This window comes from Melanotaenia boesemani, chromosome 21, assembly GCF_017639745.1.
Source record: "Melanotaenia boesemani isolate fMelBoe1 chromosome 21, fMelBoe1.pri, whole genome shotgun sequence".
Lineage (NCBI taxonomy): Eukaryota > Metazoa > Chordata > Actinopteri > Atheriniformes > Melanotaeniidae > Melanotaenia > Melanotaenia boesemani.
This window is the reverse complement of record NC_055702.1, coordinates 22,918,480-22,941,398: the sequence shown is the minus strand read 5'-3', so window position 1 is coordinate 22,941,398 and position 22,919 is coordinate 22,918,480. Positions and strand designations below refer to the sequence as shown.

Here is a 22,919-nt window from a genome sequence, read left to right as displayed (position 1 = left end):
CATCTATTAATAGAAATAAATAAAACGATATATGGACTAAAAATATTTAAAAAATTAAAAATAGTACAAACTTTGCACAAAAAGTAAGGAAATTTGTGTGTGGTTGATTTCTTCTTCACATTAATAAAACCAGTTGGTGAAAACCAAAAGCAGAATATTATATAATAGAATAGAAATACTTTATTAATCCCTTTGGAGAGTCCTCAGGGAAATTTGGGTATTGCAGGAGGTTCTGGCACATTTTTGGGCTGCACCATCCACACGTTTAGCTGTGTTGGCCATTTAACAGAAGCCTGATCCTTACACGTCGTCACCTTCCTAAAATAATGACCCAAGTCACTTTTTTTACAAAAATGATTTTTTTTTGTCTAAACCATCTTTTGTGATGCTGCCACCTCAGATAACGTCACCAACATCCACACATGAACAGATCATATTATGAACATCTGAGGATGTTGGTGACATTATCAGAGGTGCCAGCATCAAAATAAGATGATGGTTTAGGCAAAGAAATCATTTTTGTAAAAAAATGACTTAGGCCATTATTTTAGGAAGTTGACGAAGTTAAACCTCATTGTAAAGACTACTAATCAGGCTTTCCAACAATATATAATAAAACACCAATTCGTATTAAAGTGGAAAAATAATCAACCAAACACAAATTTCCTTGCTTTTTGTGTCAAGTTTATAAATACATATATATGTTAAAAACAGTATTTTTTAAATTTAATCTAATTTAACCTGCGGACCTGGTCTATGAGAACATGAGTCCTAGCTGATTGCATCACCGGATCAAAGCCATTCAAACAGGTATAAACACACTCAGGCTACATTCAGAGGTGCTCTGGGACACCTGTGGCCTCATTTTTATTTCAACCAAGAAATTTTTCCATTTAATTTCATTGACTAATTTACTTTAGTTTGATTTGACAGCCTTGTTCTGAATATTTAGATCAAAGCTGAGCCCATTTTATTCCTCTAAAAATTTTTGCTTTAAACAGAACTTAAGATATAGTGTTTAGGAAAAGCTGGAATGTGTTGTTTTGTATTCTAGGACACACAGTCCATTGAAAAGTTTTTATTATTGGTTATAACTCTGCACAAAAAACCTTCGTGGCATCACAATGATGCAAGTAATGAACCTGTGCTACGTGGTCGTGGATGCCTCCCAGCGCCATCATGCGGAGTGTGTGCATGGCCATCTGAAGAGCTTCAACCCCTTCTGAGGTGGAGCGATTCACAGACCAGTAAGACATGAGGAACATCAGATTCACTGTGGAGCCACAGAAACAAGAAAAATCCAGAAAAATATTGTTAAATATTTAACTGGTTTATGAGAGCTGGACGTCTGTGAAGCTGCACAAACAGGCAATGCGGCATCTCCTCTGATTGGCTGCTTTCTTGCCTCATTCATCATCTTACTCCCACTTAATGGATGAATTTGAATGTTGTGTTTATAAAGCATATCAATAATTCTTGTTATGCTTCAGTTAACAAACTTTATGAGTTAACGTAAGATGACTAAGTCAGAAACAGAAATAAGAAGCCAGGAGATTAAACTATCAGAAATGTTCAGAAGAACCACACATCCAGAGAAAACCTGGGACTTTGATGCAGTAGGTACTAGCCCCAAACCGGGGCTGTTTTAAGAGCAAAGTATTTCATTTTGTCTCTGGTTCTTGTGGTGGTAACAAAAGGCATCCTCCAAAACCTCCTAGTCCCTGAGGAAGGGTCAAAAGGTAACTGGCTCCTGATTGGTCTACCTGGAGAGGGGAACTTTGGAGCATCCCTAAATCCTCCATACTCCTCCTCATAGGAATGGGCCAACTGCTGGAAGCAGCGATTAGCAACATCTGGGGCCAATGGAGGGCTTTCTCCGGGGTTTGCAGTGATGGCTGTGCCTTTCTTCAGAGCATCAAGGATCCTCTCACCACTCGACTCCAAAGCAGGACGGTTGTTCTGCCACTGAGGAATAAAAGTTATACAACATGACATTCACAGTGTTCACATCCCTGTTAAAATTCCAGGTTTCTGTTATGTTAAAAAACAAACCACAGCACATCATTTCAAACTTTTTGCACCTTTAATGTGACCTATAATCTCTACAATTCAAATGAGACTACCTTAGAATAAGCGAACATCTCTTGTGCACAGCCCTCTTTAGGTCACCCCACAGATTTTCTATTGGATGTAGGTGTGAGTTCTAACTGGGCCAGTCAATAACTTGAATTTCCTTCTAGTGAAGCTGTTATTTAGTTTATTTAGATGTCTGCTTGGGGTCATTGTCATGTTGAAAGGTGAAATTCCTCTTCAGCTTTCCAGCAGACATCTAAGGGTTTGGGGTCAAAAAGTGACTAATATTTGGAACTGTTCATCATTCCCTTTACCCTTAACTAAATCAGCTCCAGCCAAAGAATAGCATCCTTAATGCATGACACTGCCACCACCGTGCTACGCTGTGGGTATGATGATGATTTGATGCAAAGCTTTTCTTGTGTATGTTAAATATACCTTTGCATTTGCAGCCATAAAGTTCAACCTTGATCTCATCAAACCAGAACACAATTTTCCACATGTTTTGGGAGACTTCATTCATTTTTTTTTGCAACCTGTATTTTACTTGGATGTTTTTCCTTTCTCAGAAAAGACTTCTGTCCTCAATCAAAACCATTGTCCATGATATGGAGAATACAGGAGATATTTGCCACATGTAAGAAACAACCAATACTTGTCAGAGACTCCTGCAGCTCCTTCAGCGTTGCTGGAAGTCTTTTGTCAAGCTCCATGAGCAGTTTTCTTTTGGTGTTTTCATTCATTTTGGGGATGTCCAGTGCTTTGCAATATCCCTGTTGTCTCATGTTCTTTTTCTTTTTTTATCTTCCCATACTGATTTCTCAGATTTTTAATTGAACTGGTCATATTATAGGTAAAGTGGGAAAAAGTTTTTAAATAATTCAGCATAGTAAAATTAGATATATTTTCTTTTTCCTGCTCACTACCTGTTCAATGATTCTGGTGAGGACAGTCTTGAATCCTGGTCGTCCTCCATGATCTCTGGGAGGGAAGTAAGTGCCTCCAATGAATGGTCGAAGATCAGGAGTCAACCACACACTCATGGGCCAACCTCCACCTCCACTCGTTGCCTGGAAACATCAGCAACCAGAGGTTAAAAGAAGAAATAAATAAGATTGTTATTGTGAGAATTCAAACACACCTGTACAAAAGTCATGTAGACCTTGTCCACATCAGGTCTCTCTTCTCGATCTAGTTTGATGCAGACAAAGTTGTCACTGAGGATTTTACCAATTTCCTCGTCCTCAAAAGATTCCCTCTCCATAACATGGCACCAGTGACACGTAGAATAGCCCACTGATGGTCAAACACAGACATCGTTACAGGAAACAGATGTGTAAAACCTGCTGTTACAGAAGTATCAGAAGGACGGAGAATAGTTTCTCACCTGATAAAAAGATGGGTTTGTCTTCTGTCTTTGCCTTCTGAAAAGCCTCTTGTCCCCATGGATACCTAAAACAAAAACATATTCAAACTGAGTATTATCAGTGTTCATAAAATGTGTAAATCTATAGTTTTAAAGAACATACCAGTCAACAGGGTTGTGCGCATGTTGTAGCAAGTAGGGGGACCTCTCTTTGGCCAGTCTGTTGGTATGTTTATGCTGACTGGATGCTGGCCCTTCGCCCCCTGACGCCATGCTCATAAACAAAGATGGACTGGATACACCACATATTCACAACATGTATTAATTTCTTTTTAAGTCTTTGCAATATGGGAAATAAAATACAAATAAGATAATCCAGCTATTAATTTCCTGTTTGTAATTAAATTATAAAAACTAAAAATGATACAAAACTAAGTCTAACAGGTAGTTTCCCTCAGAAGTCTTCTTTAAAGTTGTTTTGATAAGCCAGCTGTTACTGGTAAACATTGACAGGAAGCTGTCTCCTACATGTGCAGGCTGTCAGTTTGTGTTGCTGTTAGCAAACTGACTCGTGTTGAATTCCGTTTGAATACTGCTTTATTTAGTGCAACTTGGCTTACTGATAAAAATGTACGCCTCTCAAGATATATCTGACTATTATAAGAACAACTAGACCGAGAATTTAAATTCGGGTCACATATTTAATACATGCAAGGCTCATGGGACAGGATTTCTTTTTACATGTAACCTGCATAGATTCACCATTATGATAGGGACGTCGCGGGGTTACCAAGGAAAGAAGTTAGAATATTTAACAAATTATTGGAAGTAAAGCAGTATAATAGCTTGTGTGGCTACACCGAATTTCTACACAAGTAGTCTCTACCTTAACTGACTATCCATACACATGGTTGCATCTATCATTGTAGTATTTATTGCTAGAGAATTATAAAATGCACATTTTCTTACTGTAGTTTCGTATTAGCATAGCATTGCACGCTGACTCTCCTCACTGTTATCATGCCACGCGCAACATGACAACTATGAAAACGCAAGACTAAGTTTCCTAATAGGTTGGCTGTGCTTGCTGTAACACGCTGTGATAAGATTAACTTCAAGCTAGCGTTAGCTACCTAGTAGCCGAGGTGTCTTTACCTGAGACAGCAGGCCGACAGGAGCTGGAGGAGCGATGACCTGTCCTTTGGTGGGTGGGGAATTTGTCTGAAACACCTAACGTGAGCCCGTGAGCTCTGCTGTTGCCCGTCCGCTCCTATAAAAGCTGCAGTTAGAAGGCGTACAGGCTCCACAAAGCTATTGTTAGACGGCGAACGACGCCATGCTAGTCTTAACATCTTAATCCACCAAGTGTGTTATTTTGACAAGCTAGCGTTAGCTACTTTGTTGACATGGACCAACGGAAAGCCAAAATCTCCCTCTAAGCATGAGTTGCACACTTTGCTGCAATACCGCCAGTGGACACATGAAAAAAAAATATATATATAAATTTGGAGGGGGGAAGGAAAGATGGGTATATATGCTGCAGCGTGGAATTTCTATTTGAACAGATAGTTACAGGCCTAACATTATATACACCACCTGCTGTCAGGTGACATTTCCGTATTTAGGTCAGCTTTGGGATTTTGTAAAAGGTCATAAATATGCTCAGATGAACATAGCTTTAAAAGAGGACATAACATCTCTTATTCATCAGAATGACAAATTGAACTCAACACCAATGTAGGCTGATTTTATGACTCGTGCTACTTTTACATCATATAAGGATTTAAAATGTTCCCTTAATCATACTTGGCCTCAGCTGATTAGATCATCCACAATTTAAACAAACCTTTATTTAAATTTAGCTCTGGTAGCTACAATCCAAAGAAAAATACTTCATCTATTAACCTTTTGAGAAGTGTTTAATCATAGTGTCTTTACAAGCTTTCAATTTTAGATGCAAGATATCTCTTTGGTTTCAAAAGAGCTAACAGTAGAAAAGTTGAAGAAGGGAAGAAAAAAAAGTCACAAGCAGAGTGTTAAGGCTGACTGAATGAGACACAATGCCACCAGCATACAGCAAAGCCCGTTTATCATGAACCACCAAAGAAGATAAAGAATTTCTAGCTGAGTAAAACAATTAAGTTAATGTAATCCAATTTGATCCCTTAACTAGCATGGGATGTCTGCACTCACAAGTTCAGACATGTTTAAATTCAAGACAGCAGTGGTGATGTGAACGAAGAAAGCAACAGTTGTGCATCAGCAGTGTAAAATTTCTGTTAAAAGGCAGGAACAGATAAGATCAGTTGCAAAGAGACTCCAAGTAAAATATGTGTTGCAAAATCACATTTTTCACCTCCTGGTTAAAGGGCAACTGTCTCTGTTCCTTTCAATGAGAAAGTTGCTGACAAATTGGGTGTCTTTTCCTTTGGACTGGTAATCAGAGGCATGAATGATAAATTAGTCAGAGTGATATTATAAATTAATCTAAACACTCATAGTAAGGCATACAGAAACTGACATATAAAAAAAATAAAGAAAGAAAATCAAAAAAGAGTCATACACTAACTTTTGGACCAAATAGCCACGTCTTAATTCATCTGTAGAGCACAATGTCTAAAGTGTCTCTTAGAAATTATACTGTAACGCAATGTACAACAGTAACAAACATGTTATTACCATGTTTTTCTCAAAAGTGGGGTGAAAAATGATCAATTTACGTTATTATCATGGCTTGTTTTTGGAAATATCCCTTAAACCCCAGAAATAGTAGTACCCCTTATACAATCTTTATGTATAAGTCAGAGATGTGCTTATTTGATTTGACCAGAGTAGCATCTGTTGGCAATGGTGCATCGTGTAATAAATATGGGGTGAGGTAACTTTCAAACCACACGTGTATGTACATGTAAACTTGTGCATTTTCACCTTTGCAGAAAGAAAAATGTCTCATATTCTCATATGAGTATAATCATTTAAAGCTGTTGGTCTTTTGTCTGTAAGAATACAATTCAAAAGCTTATAACTTTAATAATATTACTAATGTAATGTGCAATATTACAGTTGTGGTTTTTCTTCATTATGAAAACAACCCAGATGCAGTGAGTTTAACGTAAAAAAAAAAAAAAAATGTTATAGGGTCACAAGCTTTATAGAAATTATCTTATGATATAGAGTGAAAGATTTAATAAAGTTCCTGCATTCTTTCTTTTAAAAAGCACCATCATTCAGCAAATGGTCAAGCTAAATAAAGACTACAGAGATCGTATGTAGTAGTAGAGATGTATTTTAACAATGATAGGCAGCAATATTCTATACTCTGCCAAGACGGCCACAAAGGAAAAGAAGAAGATGGAGAAGACAAATTAGACTTAGTATTTTATATCTGTATATATATATTTAAAGACAGGGTTAGTTTTGCTCAGTGCCTTGTCCTTCGGAGATCCAAGCCTTCCTCTTCAGCGGAACCCCATCACAGATGCACCCTCTTACCCCCTCTTCACTTCTAGGCCTTGCATTTGTAAATGCTAAATTTTCTCCACCATTTCTACATGGAGCAACTCCTGAGGACTGGAAGGGCCTCTGTGCGGCATCAGCTGAATGAGAGCTCCCAGAATGCCATGCTCTTCTTCTAGGGATCTGTCCAAACCCACTGGAAATTGTATGCAAACCACTGGTTTCAGATGCAGGAGTGGCAGGTTCAGAGGAAGTCCTGCTGCTTGATGGTTGAAGGTGGAACCGCACTGACTCAGATTCAGAGTAGGAGTTACGTACTCTGGGAAATATGCAAGATGATGCAGCAGCAGACTGAGGTGTTGAAGGAGAAATTGGAAGCAAGAATGGAAGAGAAACTTGGGGCCTTGGGTAAAAAAGACCCACCTTCCTGCGTCTAACTTCTCCTGTTACCCTCCCTTTATCCAGTTCCCTTGGCTTTCTTGGCTCTTCCGGTATATTTTCTTTTTCCTTTCTGTCACTTATCCATTTCTCCCTTCTTCTGACTTCAGCTTCCTCTAGTTGAATTTCCAGGTTATGAATGTCTTCAGTTAATTGGTTGACTTGATCAAAATGAGCTAGGAGAGTATTGACGATTGACTCCAGGTTTTCCAGATAGGGCTGGACTTCAAACCTAGGTTTGGAAGTCGACAAGTCCTCAGACCTGACAGAAACATCTGAAGACAGTTGACAGGGAGATGATAGTGAGGATGAGTGGGAAGAGGGGAGAGTGGAAGACAAGGTGGAGAAAGAAGAGTCCTGTGAGGATCTGGACGGAGGGATGGCCATGCCTTCAAACTTCACCCTGTGTCTGAACTAGAAAGGGAAAAGGAAGGAAGGTGCAGGATCAGTCAGTCCTCAGTCCATCCAATGAAACACTTTACTACTGATGCTCCTCCTACCTGTTTAGCCTTGGTGAGTCCCATCCACAGTTTCAGCCTCTTGATGAAGAACTCAACCATTTCATAATCTTGAGGCTCAACAGTTGGATGGAAAAGTTCAGCCTGCTCCTCCCTTTAGGACACATTGCAGTTAGCTACTCAGTGGCACTCTATAGAGAATTACAACTGTCGTGATAGTTTAAAAATACTATAATGTGGTTTTCTGCTTCTGGGTATCTATTAGGGGACAGAAGACAAGTATCGCATTGTGTTCATCAGGATTTTGAGCAAAGTTTACACCATAAATTAAAACAACATGTCTCAGAAACTGTATGTAATATATATGTCACGTTGGGGTCTTATGGGTTAATTTTGCTGTATTCTGAATGTATGTAATCTGTACAGCACTTTGGTCCTGCCATGTTTTATTTAAAGTGTTTTACAAATAACGTTGGATTGGCTTGTTCACCAAACATAGCCAAACACAAAAAAAAATAAAAAATAGATGGTGCTGTATACCTATATTTATGGATGAGAACAGCTCCACAGATCCTAGCCAGAAGCCAAAAGCTTCCACCCATCAGAAGTAGCCCGTAGAGGGGTCCAAGAACTGTGTGGACCCTGCACAGCTTTTGGATGACTGTCCGTCCACGCAGGATGGACAGCACAGATGCCCTGGTTTGCTGCACTGACAGAAAACCTTCCACTGACTGGGAGAAGAGCTGAAACAAAGGCAAAGTCATGTCACACATCCATCCTCTGAATATTTCTAACAGCTTAACAGTGTTTTTCTCATACCATGTTTCCAAGGTGAGTGCAGAGCAGCAGCTGTAGCAGTATTAAAACAGCCACAGCCCACAGTTCCCTCCAGGCTCTCTGCAGTACTCTGCCTATCATCACCCACCTCCGCACAAAGCGTAAGGTTCCCAGCAGCTGGAGCGCACAGCAAAGAAGACAAGCAGACATTTGCTAAAGTGCTAATTCTGAGGATGAATGTTGGATCATTAAGAACCAGAGCTCCCATTTACCTTTAGAACAAGCAGAGTGAGCAGAACAGCAGCACACTGGGAGGACGTCTCTGCCAGAAGGGCAGCACTGTGGAAGCTGATGAAGCTGTCTGGATTGGACTCCATCTGAACGGTGCACACAAGACACTGACAGTTAGTCACAGTAATACTGATCACACGGGAATAATGCAGAATCAAGGGATCCCAATATGTTTTTTAGTCACCTCTGAGACACATGAAGAAGCAATAGATAGAAAGCAGAGCTGCAGAACTGCTGTCACCAGGGACCAGAGGGCCAAGAACAGCTGGAACCAGTGGTAGTACTGGCACATATACTGAGCATGCTCCTTGACCATAGACCACAGCTCCCCAAACATGATGAGAAGAGCAGAGATGAGGAGAAGAATCTGGAGAATAAAGCCAGAAGATTAAGTTTTCTGAGTGCTGAATAAAAAAAACAGTCCACTTTTTATTTGAGAAGATATCAGATTTGTTACCGTTACTGCAACATGAAGGTGTGGTCCTGAGGAGGATGAGGGGACGAGGAGCGGACTGATGGAGAGCAAGGAGGTGATGCCTTGGCCCTGTATGGATTTCAGTTGTATTGATACACACATGAACAAACCGGACTCTTTGTGGTAGTGTGTGAAGTCTATAGAGAGAGCTGTAAACCTGTGGTGAAAAGAAATTGGAGATATTTAGAAATTCATTAAATCAGAGTCTACATTAGAAAAGGCACATTTAGAGAATTACCAAATCATACTGCAGCATTATTTATTTTTTCTAGGATGACACGCTTCATTATGTTTCAAAAAGAAAATCAACAACATGTCAAGAGTTTAAATCATAATAAATACAGGCTCAGCATGTCTGGAGTGCTGAACTGCTGTAAGAAACCAGCTTACTGCTTTTTGCTGTTGTTTCTTAGCTGCATATCAGCTAGGAGCTGGAGTGTTGTTCCACTGTTGTTTCCCAGAAAACCAGCTGCATGTGTGTGCTGCAGCCGTGGCAACCCTACAAGGTGCAGGGTGGGGTTTTGGTGGAGGTGTGGCACCAAAGTGTGAGTGATCCACTGCTCTGTATCTGACCAGCTGTATGAAGAGAGAAAGAGAATGGGTTGTATATGTTGGGAAAGCATGAACACGTCAATGATACCAACTCTGTCTCACAGAGGAACATGAAATAGCTAAAAAACCAAAACTTTCAGTCATGTATTTCAGCATTGCTAAAGGATAATGACAGAAAAATGAAAACTTTTATGCATTTTTAAATTTAACTACAGTGAGTTGTGTGTAAAACAGTAAATAAAGTGCAGTGAACAGTGAAGAACACTAATATAACATTTCAATGAGCTCTGACTTGGTTGTTTGACTGTATAGTTGTTTGTTGAGCTCCGCTGTCCAGCCCTTCTTACATCCAAATGCAGATTTTCTTTTTTCTTTTTTTTTCTTTTCTTTTCTTTTCTTTTCTTTTCTTTTCTTTTCTTTTCTTTTCTTTTCTCTTCAGCTTATTTGTGTAGTGCCTTTTCACAACAAAGTAATCTCAAGGCACTTCTACAGATACAGGAGAACATCATAAAGCATTCTGCTGTATTTTTAGGAGCACAACCTACGCGTTTAGCCGTGTTACTCATTCTAAAGAAGCACAATATTTACAAGATATACCTTGTTGTAAAAGTGACTAATCAGGCTTTCCAACAAGGTATAAATTGATACTAATTTGGATTATTAAAGAGGACAAATAATCCACCAAACACAAATTTCCTTAGATTTTGCTAAGGAAATGTATATGCTTTACCAAAGTTCCAGTTCTCCAAATGTTGCACAGCACTATACATCATGTAAGGAGGATAATTTAAAGGAAGTTGATAAAATGTTGACAAATGAATGTGAAGTCGTTATCTTTAGGACTTTAAATGGAACTTTGAAATTAGACATCCAGTTTAGTTTGTGTTACAAGAAATTAATCATGAGGGGCTCACATAGTGAATTTAGTTATAGTAAATTATATCATTCTTTGACAATTTTTTTAAAAAATCTATAAGACCTTTATTACATTTTAAAATAGACAAACACTCTGTAATAACTACTAATCAATTAGTAACTAGTCATGCTTTTTATAGGCATGAAGTCGGACTATTTCTGTGGCTGAAGTCTGCTTGTAAGATGGTGTGTATATTTTTCTCAGTGTTTATTGGATCCAGCATCTCTGCAGCTCTGGAGAATCAATGCAATGAAAGATTGATTCAGTAACATCTGTTTAACAGGACTGCACCCATGTACACATTTAGATACTCTGTCCAAATCTGTTTCCATATCCAAACATTACAGCTCCATAATGTACAACACACCAGAGACTCCAAGAGCAGCTCTGTCGGTGTGGTCCTCTGTGTCCCAGGAAGTGCACCGGACATTCATTTTGCAACAGAGTTCTGAAAAGGAAAGCTGCTGGAAACATGGTTCAGAGTAACTGTAAATTCAAGAAGCACTGGATTTCTGTTTCTACAACCACTTATTTGGAAATTTAAGAACAAATCTAAAAGTTTCTTAGAGTAAGCTAAATTTATTCACATTTAAAAATCAGAGGTTTGGTTTCTTCTATAACTTTTGAAGATATTTTTAATGTTTAAAATACCTGGGACTCATGATCACATGAAAACTAACCACTCAGCATCATGAATCTGATATGGACTCGTTTCATTTAACTTTTACATCTAAAATAATTTTTTTTCTGGAGTTGAGAGGATTTATTTGGGTGTGTAAAGTTTAACAACTCAAACTCTTAGAGAACCAGTCCTGAATTTTTGATTTAGTCCCCCAGTCTTAAAATGTGACATCCTGTGAGCTGTTAAGATTGACGGAGTAAAGTAACATCAATCCATATGAACAATGTGTAGGCGGCTGTTTTGGGCCAGGTCACCCTACATCATGATGGGAACCGTGACCAGTTAGTATAAAACATCACAGTCCGTGACCATGAATATTTTCACAATCCAAGCCAAGTAGTTTTAAGCTGCTTCCACCAAATAGGTGGGAGCAAACTAAAAAAGTAAGTAATGGCGGAAGTAATAAAGCAAACAGACAGAGGAAGAGCTTCAATAAGCAATCTCTCACTTGAAGGTCAACAATTTAACATCATCCATCAGCCCAAATTGCTTCCTAATAAAACATTTTTGATACATATAAAAAAAAGTAAGAGTGGCATCTATCGACGTTACGATATCACGAATGTGAACACGCGGTAACATCATGTAGCTTGGCCGGAGCTGTATCACTGCAGAGATCTGAGAAAGGAAAATATGGATATTTGGGCATTTTTTTAGCCTCTTCTGTAAAACTACAAATAGTATATTTATATTTATGTATCTGCTTTACAGTTTAACATGGGATTGAGTTGGTTATGTCACTCTGCAGAGATGTCAAGCCTCTTACCCCTGCGTCACTGACTGAAGGCTCATTTATGCTCCCCTACGTAGGGAAGTACATTTCAAACATCCCTATCTGTGCTTACATTGGCTTGGCTTGGCTTTTAGGCAACACATCTACTAGAGGGCAGAGTTCTGATGTCAGTTTCACATGATAAACATGGTGACGGTGGATGAGATAACGATAATTTACATTCTCAGATAGAAACATAAGAAGAGGTGGTACAGTAGATGGCTGTGGTCCATGCAGCCATCACATACATTGTGGCTTTTTTGTTTCTTTTGCTGGTCGCATGTGAGCTATACTGTGCAACGCTGGCCACCAGGTTTTTCTGGTGGTACTGCTCCATTTGCTGCATCTGCGTACATATATCTGTAAGCTCTGTGAAAGCGGACTGACATTATGCACGTAAAGGATGCAGAACATGAACTTATGGTTCTGTTTGTCTACTTATTTAGTGTAGAAAATAAATGAGCCATATTTTAATAAAAGGTAATAGACTATTGCTCTTCAGCTGAGAATATACATGCTTTTTAACCAGACATGAGCATTAATTGTTCACATACTTGCTTGTGTACTTTGCTTGTTACTGGAAAACTCCACTAGGGGGCGCATTAGAGACCTCAGACTGGATAGATGAGCCAAATTCGTAAGGTGAAAACAGAACAATAAAGATGGCAAAAATAGGGGAAGTTAGTGTTTGGTTGTCTTCCTTACAGAAAGAAACTACAGAAGTCTTACCTTAGACTGTATGTAAGGACACTAAACCATTTATTCCATGTCTTGTCTTTGAAACCTTTCGTCATTTTTACCTCTGCTGACACAGTGACCTTACATCCTGTTAAATGGGTCCATACACTGCCACTTACAGGTTACAAACATATAGCAGCTTACAAACGTGAAGCATTCATTTCTAAGGATGTACACAAAAAATGCTTCAAACAAACACAAAATACGTGAGGCAGCCATAATAAATACAATATGTGTAATCAAAAGCAAATATATTCTGGGCCAAATTTAGCTTCAATTCCAGTGACCTGGAATTGTAATAAGCAAGTGTAATGGATGGACGAACGGATGACAGACGGGCAGAATTACAACATAATTTCTGCTATTAACCAGTCAACATCTGTTTTGCTCTGCAGTGCTGTGGCCAGTTCAAGCCAACATTCAGAACAAAACTATGGCTAACAGAGGGATCTGCAGCCTGTCAACTATCATGGCTCAACTGCAGGTGGGGTAAAGTTCAGAGACATTTTATAACTGTGTGGCAGAGCCCCTCTCTTATGAAACCAGCCCCCAGAATGGATTAAGAAAGCAGACACCTTTTGTATCTTTAATATTAGGCTTAAATGTTCCTTTTTGATAAAAACATATAGTTATGGTTGGCTAGACTGACCATTAGCCACCCCTTTAATTTTAATGCTATTGGCTTAAACTGCTGAGGGGTGTCCTATGATGCACTGAGTACTTTCCCACACTTTTCTCTTTAACCCTTTATTCGCCATGTTTAAATGTACAACATTATTATTGTCTTTAACGTTTCTCCTTTTCTTTCTCAGCATGCATCCTTAGCATTATGGCGCTTGCTGACCCCTCTTGTGCTCTCCACCTCCAACCGGTCAAGGCAGATGACACCCTTCCTTTCTCTGGCTCTGCTGGAGGTTTTCTTTCTTGTTAGATGGAAGTCTTTCCTCCTCACTGCCACCTGTCACCCCATGCACGCTCAGGATGGAATTAAAGTCAAGATTCAATGCAATCCTTTAGCGATAATTTGTTTGTGAGCTGGACTATATGAACACTGTTTTTATGAATTATAATGTCTCCTTTAAATAAATTCTTGGACAGGTTTTTAGAAATGGCCAAAAGACTCACAATTAGCGATGTGCTGCATGACAATTTAAAGTGAACTTTTCACAGCCCTTGAACATGTGCAAATATCAGTTCATCACAGGGTTGATGAAGATCATTGTGACGTGCAGTTATGGTGGCATTTTTTCTTTATACCTCATTTTATGCCTTACTATAATAGAAAAATTAACATTTGGTTTGGAGAAGTCATGTCATTTGACCCCTGATGAGAACAACTCAGTCAAAATGTGTAATTTCAGGATTTATATTTGAACAGACAGCAGTCTTACTTTAGATGTTTAAACATTCTGCTCTTTGGGGCTGTAGCTCTCATCTAGAGTTGTGCTTGTTTTGACAGAAGGAAGTCAAGTGTTGTCTTTACCCTCTGAGTGAGGTGAGGTTAGGGGACCCCAAGGGTGCCGTGTGAAGCTGCCGCCTGACGGTGGAGTGCAGCAGCCTGCCCTGCCTCTGCTCCACCCTGTCCTGATAGTTCACCAGCAGCACCAGCAGCAGAAAGAAAAGCTGGGACACACAGTGCTGGAGAAAAAGAGGACATAGAAGAGAAATCACAAACAAATGGAGACAACTTGTTACAAAATGCTTGTAGTTTATTCATACCCTCATGAGTGACCTCAACGCTCGGACTTTGCGGGCCTCTTCTTTCGCCTGAAGTAGCCCATAGCCGCACGGTGGTCGTACTTTCCCAATGGGTTCTCCACCTGCCCTGACCACGGTGGTTTCCTGAGCCAGTAGCTCATCTACTTCTGGATCCACCGGCCTCCACAATGCGGTGCAGATCAAAGCCTGCACACACACCTGTTCAGGAAGAACAAGGATTAAAGGAAATTCAAAGACTAAAAAAAACATAGATTCCTGTTTGAATTTACCTTGAGAGGCTCCAGCAGCACAGCAGAGGTAAAAAAGGCAGAGAGAGCAGATATTAGCCACATGAATACCACTGCTCGGGAGAAGGAACTTCCATAGAGTCCCACCACTGCAAGGCACGCTCCAACCAGAACAGCCACCAGCGGGTAGATCACGCAGAGCACCCAGGGAGGAAGCAGCCAGCTGGGATGACTTCGAGCAACACCTGCGGTGGAAGAATGGAGCTACATTTATCTGGATAACTGGAGGTTTCTGTCCAAAAGAATAAAAAATGCTACGACAACTGTATCACTGGTACTTTTCAAACACAAGTGTATCACCGAGAGCTTTACAAAACAGAAAAAAAGAAGAAAAAGATCAAAGACAACAACAGCTATTTGCAAATGGATATATTATTCATTGTCTTAAAAGTGGAAATAAAAATATAAAAAAAAAATTAAAACACTTTTAAAAAAACACAAGATTTAAAACAAATGGTAAATTAAACATACACTTTATCAAAGAAGTAAGTTTTAAGATTTGTCTTTAAAAAAGCAGAAGGTCTGGGTATAGGTTAGCAGGTTAGCAGTTGGATCCTGCTAACCAGGACAGGAGCCTGAAAACTAAAATCTCTGCTCCTGTTCTGGACTTACAGATCCTAGGAACCATTAGTAGGCTAGCTTTCTGCTAGCAAAGAGTTGCATTGGGATGATACAGAACAATGAGCTCCATTTGCCTGGCCACTGAGGGCTTTATATGTTATTGAAAGAATTTTGAAACCTGTTTAAAATGTAATGGGAAGCCAGTGAAGAGAGGTCAAGAAAAATGATCTTTCTTAGTTCTCTGGCAGAGTGCTGATAGAGTTTTGTATTAACTGATAAGATACCACAAAAGAACTGTACTATCCATGGAAGCGGACCAGGGTTTGTTTAAAGCAGACCAAACAGCACCAATGTGAATGAACCCTAAGTCAGAACGATTTTCCCCCAGACTAAGAGAAGGATCATCTGGCCTGTTATTAGCTCTCTGTTTAAAAGACTACCTTTGATGACATTGGGCTGCACTCATGCCTAGAATCAGTAAACTGCACATCTGAAAAGCAAAGTCAATGCTGAAAGTAGGTTTTAGAACAGTGGTTTTTAAACTTTTTTCAACAGAGATAACTTTTTAGCCAATTACCTTCAATGCAGAGTATCCTTTGGTTGGAAACAGACGTAAACAATGTTGTGCAATCAATACCTGATTTATTAAAACTGGTAGCAAAAGAAACACTTTCAATAACAGAAAATATTTCAAACACGTTGAATGTGAATGATCCATGACTAAATTCATGGCAAACCTTTTCTTTACCACTATAAAACTCAGACTATTTTCATTAAAGATGTCCTCTCTGGCTGGCTTTCCCTCCAAACTTGCAGAACAGGATGTGCAACATGTCCAACAAAAGCTACAGGTTTAGATTATGTCTCCCATTTGTGGATTCATCCATCTGGACTGAAAATGAGTGTCCAAGTTTTCCCACAACTTGTCCATCATTGTCTACCAGAACCTGCCAGCAGCAGGTCTTCAGAGATGGTGAAGGTTTTCTGGCTTTAACTACGAGTAAAGACACTACAGTTCTGGAGCTTATAACCAAGGTTCGAATTACAGGGGAGCTAAGGGGAGCTCAGCTCCCCTGAAAAGCAGATGAGCTCCCCTAAAGACATTCAGCTGATACTTTATGGGGGAGCCCTAAGAAATAGTCCACTTTCAGCTTACATTGAATTTTTCCATAAGGTTCCTGATGTTTCTTAAAAATAATAACATTAATTTGTTGGTGTTGTGTGTTTATTTGTTTATTTAATATAAATGCTTTAGGTCAAAAAGCTTAGTCATGCACTTGGAGAAGGCTTTACCAAATATTACACACCCTGACCAAGTAGGGTTTATGAAGAACAGGTCATCAACAGACAATATGCAATGGTTATTACATTTATTGTACTTGATGCAAACAAAAAATGATCCAGTTATTGTTCTTTCACTTGATGCTGAGAAGGCCTTTAATCCTGTGCAATGACAATTTTTATTTGCTCCTTTGTCACCATTTGGATTTGGACCCAATTTCACCAAATAGATTATAATATATAAAAGCCCAAAGGCCGCCGTAATTAGTAATGGTATGATCTCACCTTCATTTAATTTTTCGAGGGGGACTCGATAGGGTTGCCCCCAGTCACCCCCTGTCAATATTATTGTTTGGAATGGAACTATTGGCTTTTGAAATCAGAGCAAACATTAATATTAAGGGTGTGGAGGAAGGTGGGAGGAAACACAAATTCTTGATATTTTGGCTTTTGTAAAAGACCCTACAAATGCAATTCCTCATTTAATGAGAATTGTACAATACTATTCCAAAGTATCGGGGTACAAAGTCAATTAGATGAAATCAGAAACCTAAATCTGATTTCTGTAATTAAAATCTGATGTCAAACTATGGATCTACATGGATCCCAGAAGGGCTGAAATACCTGGGAATCAAACTAAGCTGTGAGTTTGACAAAATGCCCAAATTAAACCTAGAACCAGTGTTACAGAAAATCAAAACTAATCTAGGCGAATGATGTACACTTAAACTCACATTGTGGGGAAAAGTCAATGTAATAAAAATGGTAGTTGCAGCCAGCTAAACTATATATTGATGATGTTACCAATTACAATATCACCTGAAATATTTAAACAATATGATAAAATAATTAACTTCTTATGGGATGGGGAAGATGGGAAAAACTGAGGGACAAAGAGTGCCTAGAGCTACCAGATCCAAGATTGTACTATATGTTATTTAGAAAAGAAATAGAATAGAAATACTTTATTAATCCCTTCGGAGAGCCCTCAGGGAAATTTGAAACAGCTAAACTAGCCAAACACTGGGCTGAGGACAAGCAGTTGCTATGGGTAAATATTAAAAATGACCTGTCATCTCAGTTACTCTGATTAGTAGTTTATCTCAGCATTCACATAAGACATTGAATCCAATTATATCCCACTCTAAAGAGATCTGGGTTAAAGCGAACCAGATGTATAAGTTCTCACAGTGTAAACAACTTTATTCTTCTCTGTGGCATAGATCTGTAATTACTACAGGAAAGTTAGCAATATTCTGGAAAAAAAAAAGGCTCTTAAAAAGGATATGTGATGATGCTGACTTACATGAAGAAAGGGTACTTATGTCATATACTCAAATGATAAAAAAAATGCAACCTGGTAGAGAAGTCACATTTCTGGAAATACCTCCATGATTCAGTTGGAGAATATAAACCACATTACAGACTATCTAACGTTAAGGAGTTTTACAGAGCTTCTGATTTTTATAGAGCTGCAAACAGACTGCTTAGTAAAGGCTGCAGGAAATTAAAATTTATACGGGAGAAGGTTCTGTGGTGTGTAATAGAGAAAGGAGAGATGATCATATCAGACACTGGAAAATACCTGAAGGAAGCTAAAAGCAACCTCAATAAATATAAAATTATACACTGATATTATTATACACCATTAAGGCTCAAAAGAATGGGTTTAATAAATAATAGTTTGTGTTAGAAATGCAACAAAGACACTGGAACTCTAATCCACAGTATTTGAGAATGCTCAGTTATTCAGCTATTTTAGAGAAAAACCTTGGATTGTTTGAGTTGTTTGTTGGGAAGAGAATTACCTTTGTCTCTGAGACTGTGTTCACCAGGACCCAAATACACAACTTACCAAAGGAAGCATTCTCTGTGATCTATTCTCAGACACTGGAAAACACCTAAAGCTCCAACAATAAAGGAGTGGGCAAATGCTATGACAAGAATGGCTTCATTTAAACACATGCTCAACAGATTAAATAGCAGACAGAGGAGGAAGTCACCACCATGGCTCCTGTTGTGGGTTTACATCACACATATCTTTGTGGCAGTTGATTTATACTTTGTCCCCCACGTTCACTCAGGTACTCACTGCATCTGTTTTGTATCCTGTGTTGAAATGTAAACAAGTTGTTATACATTAGAATAATAACATAATAACTGTATGTGACTATGTACTGCCATGCACCAGTTAAATTAAAAATGCTAAACTAAAAAAAATAATTGAATAAATAAATAAATAAATCTCACATAAAATGTTAGCAATAAACAAATTTATAAAGATGGCACTTCCAGAGTGTTAGTCCTCCTGTCCACCAGGAGGCAGCACTTCAACCTGCTTTAAGTGGATTTTTGTCACTCCCACAACTTCCCCTCTTCCTCAGAAACCAAATGAGTCACATTGTCATTTTTCGATTGGTTGGAAAGTGGGTGTTGTTTTTTTTTTAATTTTTATTTTTATTTTTTTTGTTGTTGTTTTTTTTTTTTTTTTTTTTTTTTTAAACTGAATACTAAGTATACATTTTAGTTTATAGGCTAACATTATATTTTCTTTAAAACTTATTACAGTTATTAAATTTTTACGTATTATTTATTTATTTTGTTTTATTTTATTTTATTTTATTTTATTTTATTTTATTTATTTATTTATTTTTTTTCACATACCTCTTGGAGTACATGTATCCCAGGGGTTACGTAAACTCACATTTAATAAAAAGTGTTTTAGAGCAACATAAGCTTCCATCCAAACATCCTTTTCAGGGAAGTCCCTGCATATTTCAGCCTCATCTTAACCAAAGCATGTCATAAGCACTTCATTCAGACTTCAGTATGATGTGTCAGCTTGTAAAAATAAAGGGATGTAGATGTCTCCTTTAGATCTTGATTAAAAAAATAAATAAATAAATGGTTGTTTCTAGTTGTTTATAAGTGAACACATCTAAACTCATAATCCATTAAAGCAGCTTTTGATTTATCTGCTTTTAGGTTAGTATCTATACTAACCTAAAAGCAGATAAATCAAAAGCTGCTTTAATGGAGACTGACAGTGCTTCCCACTTTTCCTTGCAAAAATGATACAGATCAGTCAGACTGCTTAGTCTTGTACTTCTTACAGCGTTCTTTAGGTCATGCTGTGGTGTTTAAGAAGGATTTAGAGCTGAGCACTTCCAGAGCTGTCATTTTCTGCTAGTTAAGCCCTTTCTGTTGTAGTTTTAGTGTACAGTGAGCTTTGGATTGTTGTCATGCTGAAGGGCAAAACTCTTCAGCATCTGAAGATGAAGATTCAAGCTGAAGGTTTCTTTTTCTACCCATTGTTGCACATGTCAGGTTTGGTCTATGAAGTTGTGCTTGGTTTTCCTGACAGGGTTTGAGGCATCCATCCATCCTTTCATGTTTTATACCTGCTTTACACTTCTTGCAGAACCTTGGACAAATGACACAAGGTGAGAGGCAGGGCACGCCTGGACAAATCATCGGATCATCAAGCATGCTCACACCTACATCCAGTTTAAACCTGATTTCCACACATAAATGCCCCAGTTTTATCCTGTGAAGCAACAGATCTGGCAACTGCCCCTTTTTGCCCCCTATGGGCATAAATCTCTTACCTAAATGTGTGGTGGAGGAGGATTGTGTAGAACCATGAGAAGAGCCTGGCAGGAAGGTGCTTGCTACTGAGTCCAACGACCACTCAGAGGGACATTTATAGAGTTCTGCCTCACCCAGTGAAGAGTTGGACTCAGGGTCTGGATTGCTAATCTCTGCTCCATATGGAAACGTCTCCTTCTGGTCCTCTGACCAGCTGCTCCAAGAGGTGCTTCGCCTTGAAAGGACACTGAATGAATACTTCTCATAAAGAAAATAATGATAATTTATATAATATGAATATACATGCTCTCTTACGTGACTGAAAATGATGACATGGTTTTTGGGGAGTCACGGCCACTGTCAGAGTTGCTGTTGATTGCATTGGATGTGTCCTCTGCAGCTGCAATAAACATTAGTAGATCTTCATCTAGCACTAAAATCAAGAATATGCAATTGGACAATATTTTCAAAAGCAAATAGCATAATATATTCATTTAGAAAACACTTAACCATCATTTAAAAGATGTAAAACAAGGCACTTTTTCTTTAAATTATAGAAAAGTACGGGAGACATATGTACAGAGGCTGAGACTGGCCATGCCTGCAATTATTTATTTTCACGCCATCTCCAGATCATGAAGCTCGCTTTTGCTCAATAAGCTAATTTTGCTCATTATCTAAAGAAATTTGCCTTTTGTTTTTTCAAGATAACCACCTTCTGAAACTGGTTATTAAAAGATAAGTTCTTTTACCTAAAAACCATAACTTTTTTTTAGCTAGGCTAAATAAAACACAGAAATATAATGAGGCATAGCTTGTTCTAGACTTGACAAAGTATTGGTGATGTAATGGTATCGGTCAATTATGTTGCAATATATCAGCATCTGTCAGTATGAAGCTGAACAAGTTGCAACCACCTTTGGAACTTCTCATCTTGACCACAAAGAAAAACCTGATTACTTTAGAAATAAATTACTTAACTGTTGTAAAAAAAAGTTTTCTTTTACTAAAGCAGCATCTGTCTCATCAAATATTCAACTTACCTGAAGTACTTTGCAGTTTCCTGGTTTAAATGCCTTACACTATAGCAGAATAATTTATCATTCCTTCTGCCACTGACATGGTTTTAACTGTAATTAATGAACTAGCAGCCAATAAACTAAAGACTATTTTGTGGCACATTTCTTTGTAAGCATTGGGGGGCATGTGATAGTGGGATTGGGGGGCGATGACATTATTTTTGTCGATGAAAAGAGCGCCCTGCTAAAAAAGTTTGGGAACCACTGCAGTAGACTAATCCATTGGTTTTAGTTTGTTTATAAAACCTCAACTGTCAAAAAACCTGTTGGTCCTTGCACATTATCCATAAAGATGACAACAAGTTAATGTAGCGCTCCAGTAACTACATTAACTTATTGATCCCAAAGGTCTATACATCCTACAGCCTTACTCATGCCAGTTTGCAGCTTCTAATGACAAACTAAAACTTATATTGTCGTCCTCTTTTACAAACTTGTTGCAAATGATTGCCTGTGATGTATATGGACCAGGTTGTCATTGCAAATAAGAACTGGTTCTCAGTTGGCCTACCTGGTTAAATACATTTCTTATTTTCTCAATTTTTTTTTTTCTCCAAACAATGTTAAAAAAAACATGTCTTTAAACATGGCTCTTCTCAGCTTCTGTACATATGTAAACTGCAGATAACATTTTTTTCTTGGGCTTGTGATCCAGCAGATGCCGCTGTATACAAATCCAACCGCCATTTTGTGTGTTTTGTGACAGTTTTGGTATCTGCTGCCGTCTGCAGACTCTGATAGCAGAATGAAAATAATCCGGACTGACAACATTAGGCAGTGGTCCTCAGTTACTGGTAAAGGAATTTTATCTGCCAATCTTGACGTTTTTTTTTTTTTTTTTTTTTATTATTTGTTATTTAGGCATTGGTTACGACAACAACCAGAATATAGTAAGGATCAACACGGTGAAAAAAGTCCGCTTGACATTCCTCCCCATCTCGGTACTGTGATTCGTTACTGTAATAGCCAGATCGCTTAGTTGTAGTCAATCACTGCAGACCAATGATCCTAATAAATCCGATTTATTGTTGTAAATGCAGCAGCAATGTGTTGCTTCTCCACAATTGTGGAATAATCTGCCACATCAGAGAGGCCCTTCAATGTCCAGTTTTAAAACTTGTCTTGAAACCCAGTTTTATTATTTGGCTTTCAACTTTTTTTATTATTATTATTTGTTATTTGTTTTAATTGTTTTTTATTGAGTTGGGTTTAGTTGTTCCCATGTCTTATGTTTTTTTTTTTTTTCTTTTTTTTATATTTATATTGATTTTATTTGTGTGCAGCACATTGCAGCTGTGGTTTTAAAGTGCTTCATAAAAAAAGTTGGTGTGGTTGGTATGGTAATTTCATTTAAACTAAATTTTAAAAAACACTGCTTTGAACACAAACAAATACTAAGCCCTGATTTCT

The 22,919-nt window shown here is 38.3% G+C and overlaps 2 protein-coding genes across 4 annotated transcripts in view; both read right to left on the bottom strand.

The window, feature by feature from the left end:
- spata20 (spermatogenesis associated 20) overlaps positions 1 to 4,935 on the bottom strand; it is a 57,790-nt gene extending 52,855 nt beyond the window's left edge. Inside the window, exons 1-7 of one of the 3 annotated variants that reach the window (XR_006008966.1) lie at positions 4,595 to 4,935; positions 3,603 to 3,731; positions 3,461 to 3,525; positions 3,215 to 3,369; positions 3,000 to 3,143; positions 1,764 to 1,965; positions 1,143 to 1,273 (exon numbers count right to left, since the gene is read on the bottom strand). Coding sequence is in view for 2 of the 3 variants with exons in the window: in XM_041974512.1 (XP_041830446.1) it covers positions 1,143 to 1,273; positions 1,764 to 1,965; positions 3,000 to 3,143; positions 3,215 to 3,369; positions 3,461 to 3,525; positions 3,603 to 3,731; positions 4,595 to 4,791 (1,023 nt within the window). In the remaining variant the exon portion in view is untranslated. Of the gene's footprint in view, positions 1 to 1,142; positions 1,274 to 1,763; positions 1,966 to 2,999; positions 3,144 to 3,214; positions 3,370 to 3,460; positions 3,526 to 3,602; positions 3,732 to 4,572 lie in introns of all 3 variants that reach the window. The other 2 variants (XM_041974512.1, XM_041974513.1) reach the window with 2 other exon arrangements.
- Positions 4,936 to 6,822: 1,887 nt separating this feature from the next.
- Positions 6,823 to 22,919, bottom strand: part of pkd1b (polycystic kidney disease 1b) — a 50,316-nt gene continuing 34,219 nt past the window's right edge. The window contains exons 29-40 of the mRNA XM_041974889.1: positions 20,746 to 20,857; positions 20,451 to 20,665; positions 14,983 to 15,185; positions 14,714 to 14,911; positions 14,478 to 14,632; positions 9,725 to 9,910; positions 9,317 to 9,491; positions 9,044 to 9,226; positions 8,611 to 8,776; positions 8,332 to 8,518; positions 7,834 to 7,945; positions 6,823 to 7,747 (exon numbers count right to left, since the gene is read on the bottom strand). Of these exons, the coding sequence (XP_041830823.1) occupies positions 6,851 to 7,747; positions 7,834 to 7,945; positions 8,332 to 8,518; positions 8,611 to 8,776; positions 9,044 to 9,226; positions 9,317 to 9,491; positions 9,725 to 9,910; positions 14,478 to 14,632; positions 14,714 to 14,911; positions 14,983 to 15,185; positions 20,451 to 20,665; positions 20,746 to 20,857 (2,789 nt within the window). The 3' untranslated portion in view covers positions 6,823 to 6,850. The remainder of the gene's footprint in view (positions 7,748 to 7,833; positions 7,946 to 8,331; positions 8,519 to 8,610; positions 8,777 to 9,043; positions 9,227 to 9,316; positions 9,492 to 9,724; positions 9,911 to 14,477; positions 14,633 to 14,713; positions 14,912 to 14,982; positions 15,186 to 20,450; positions 20,666 to 20,745; positions 20,858 to 22,919) is intronic.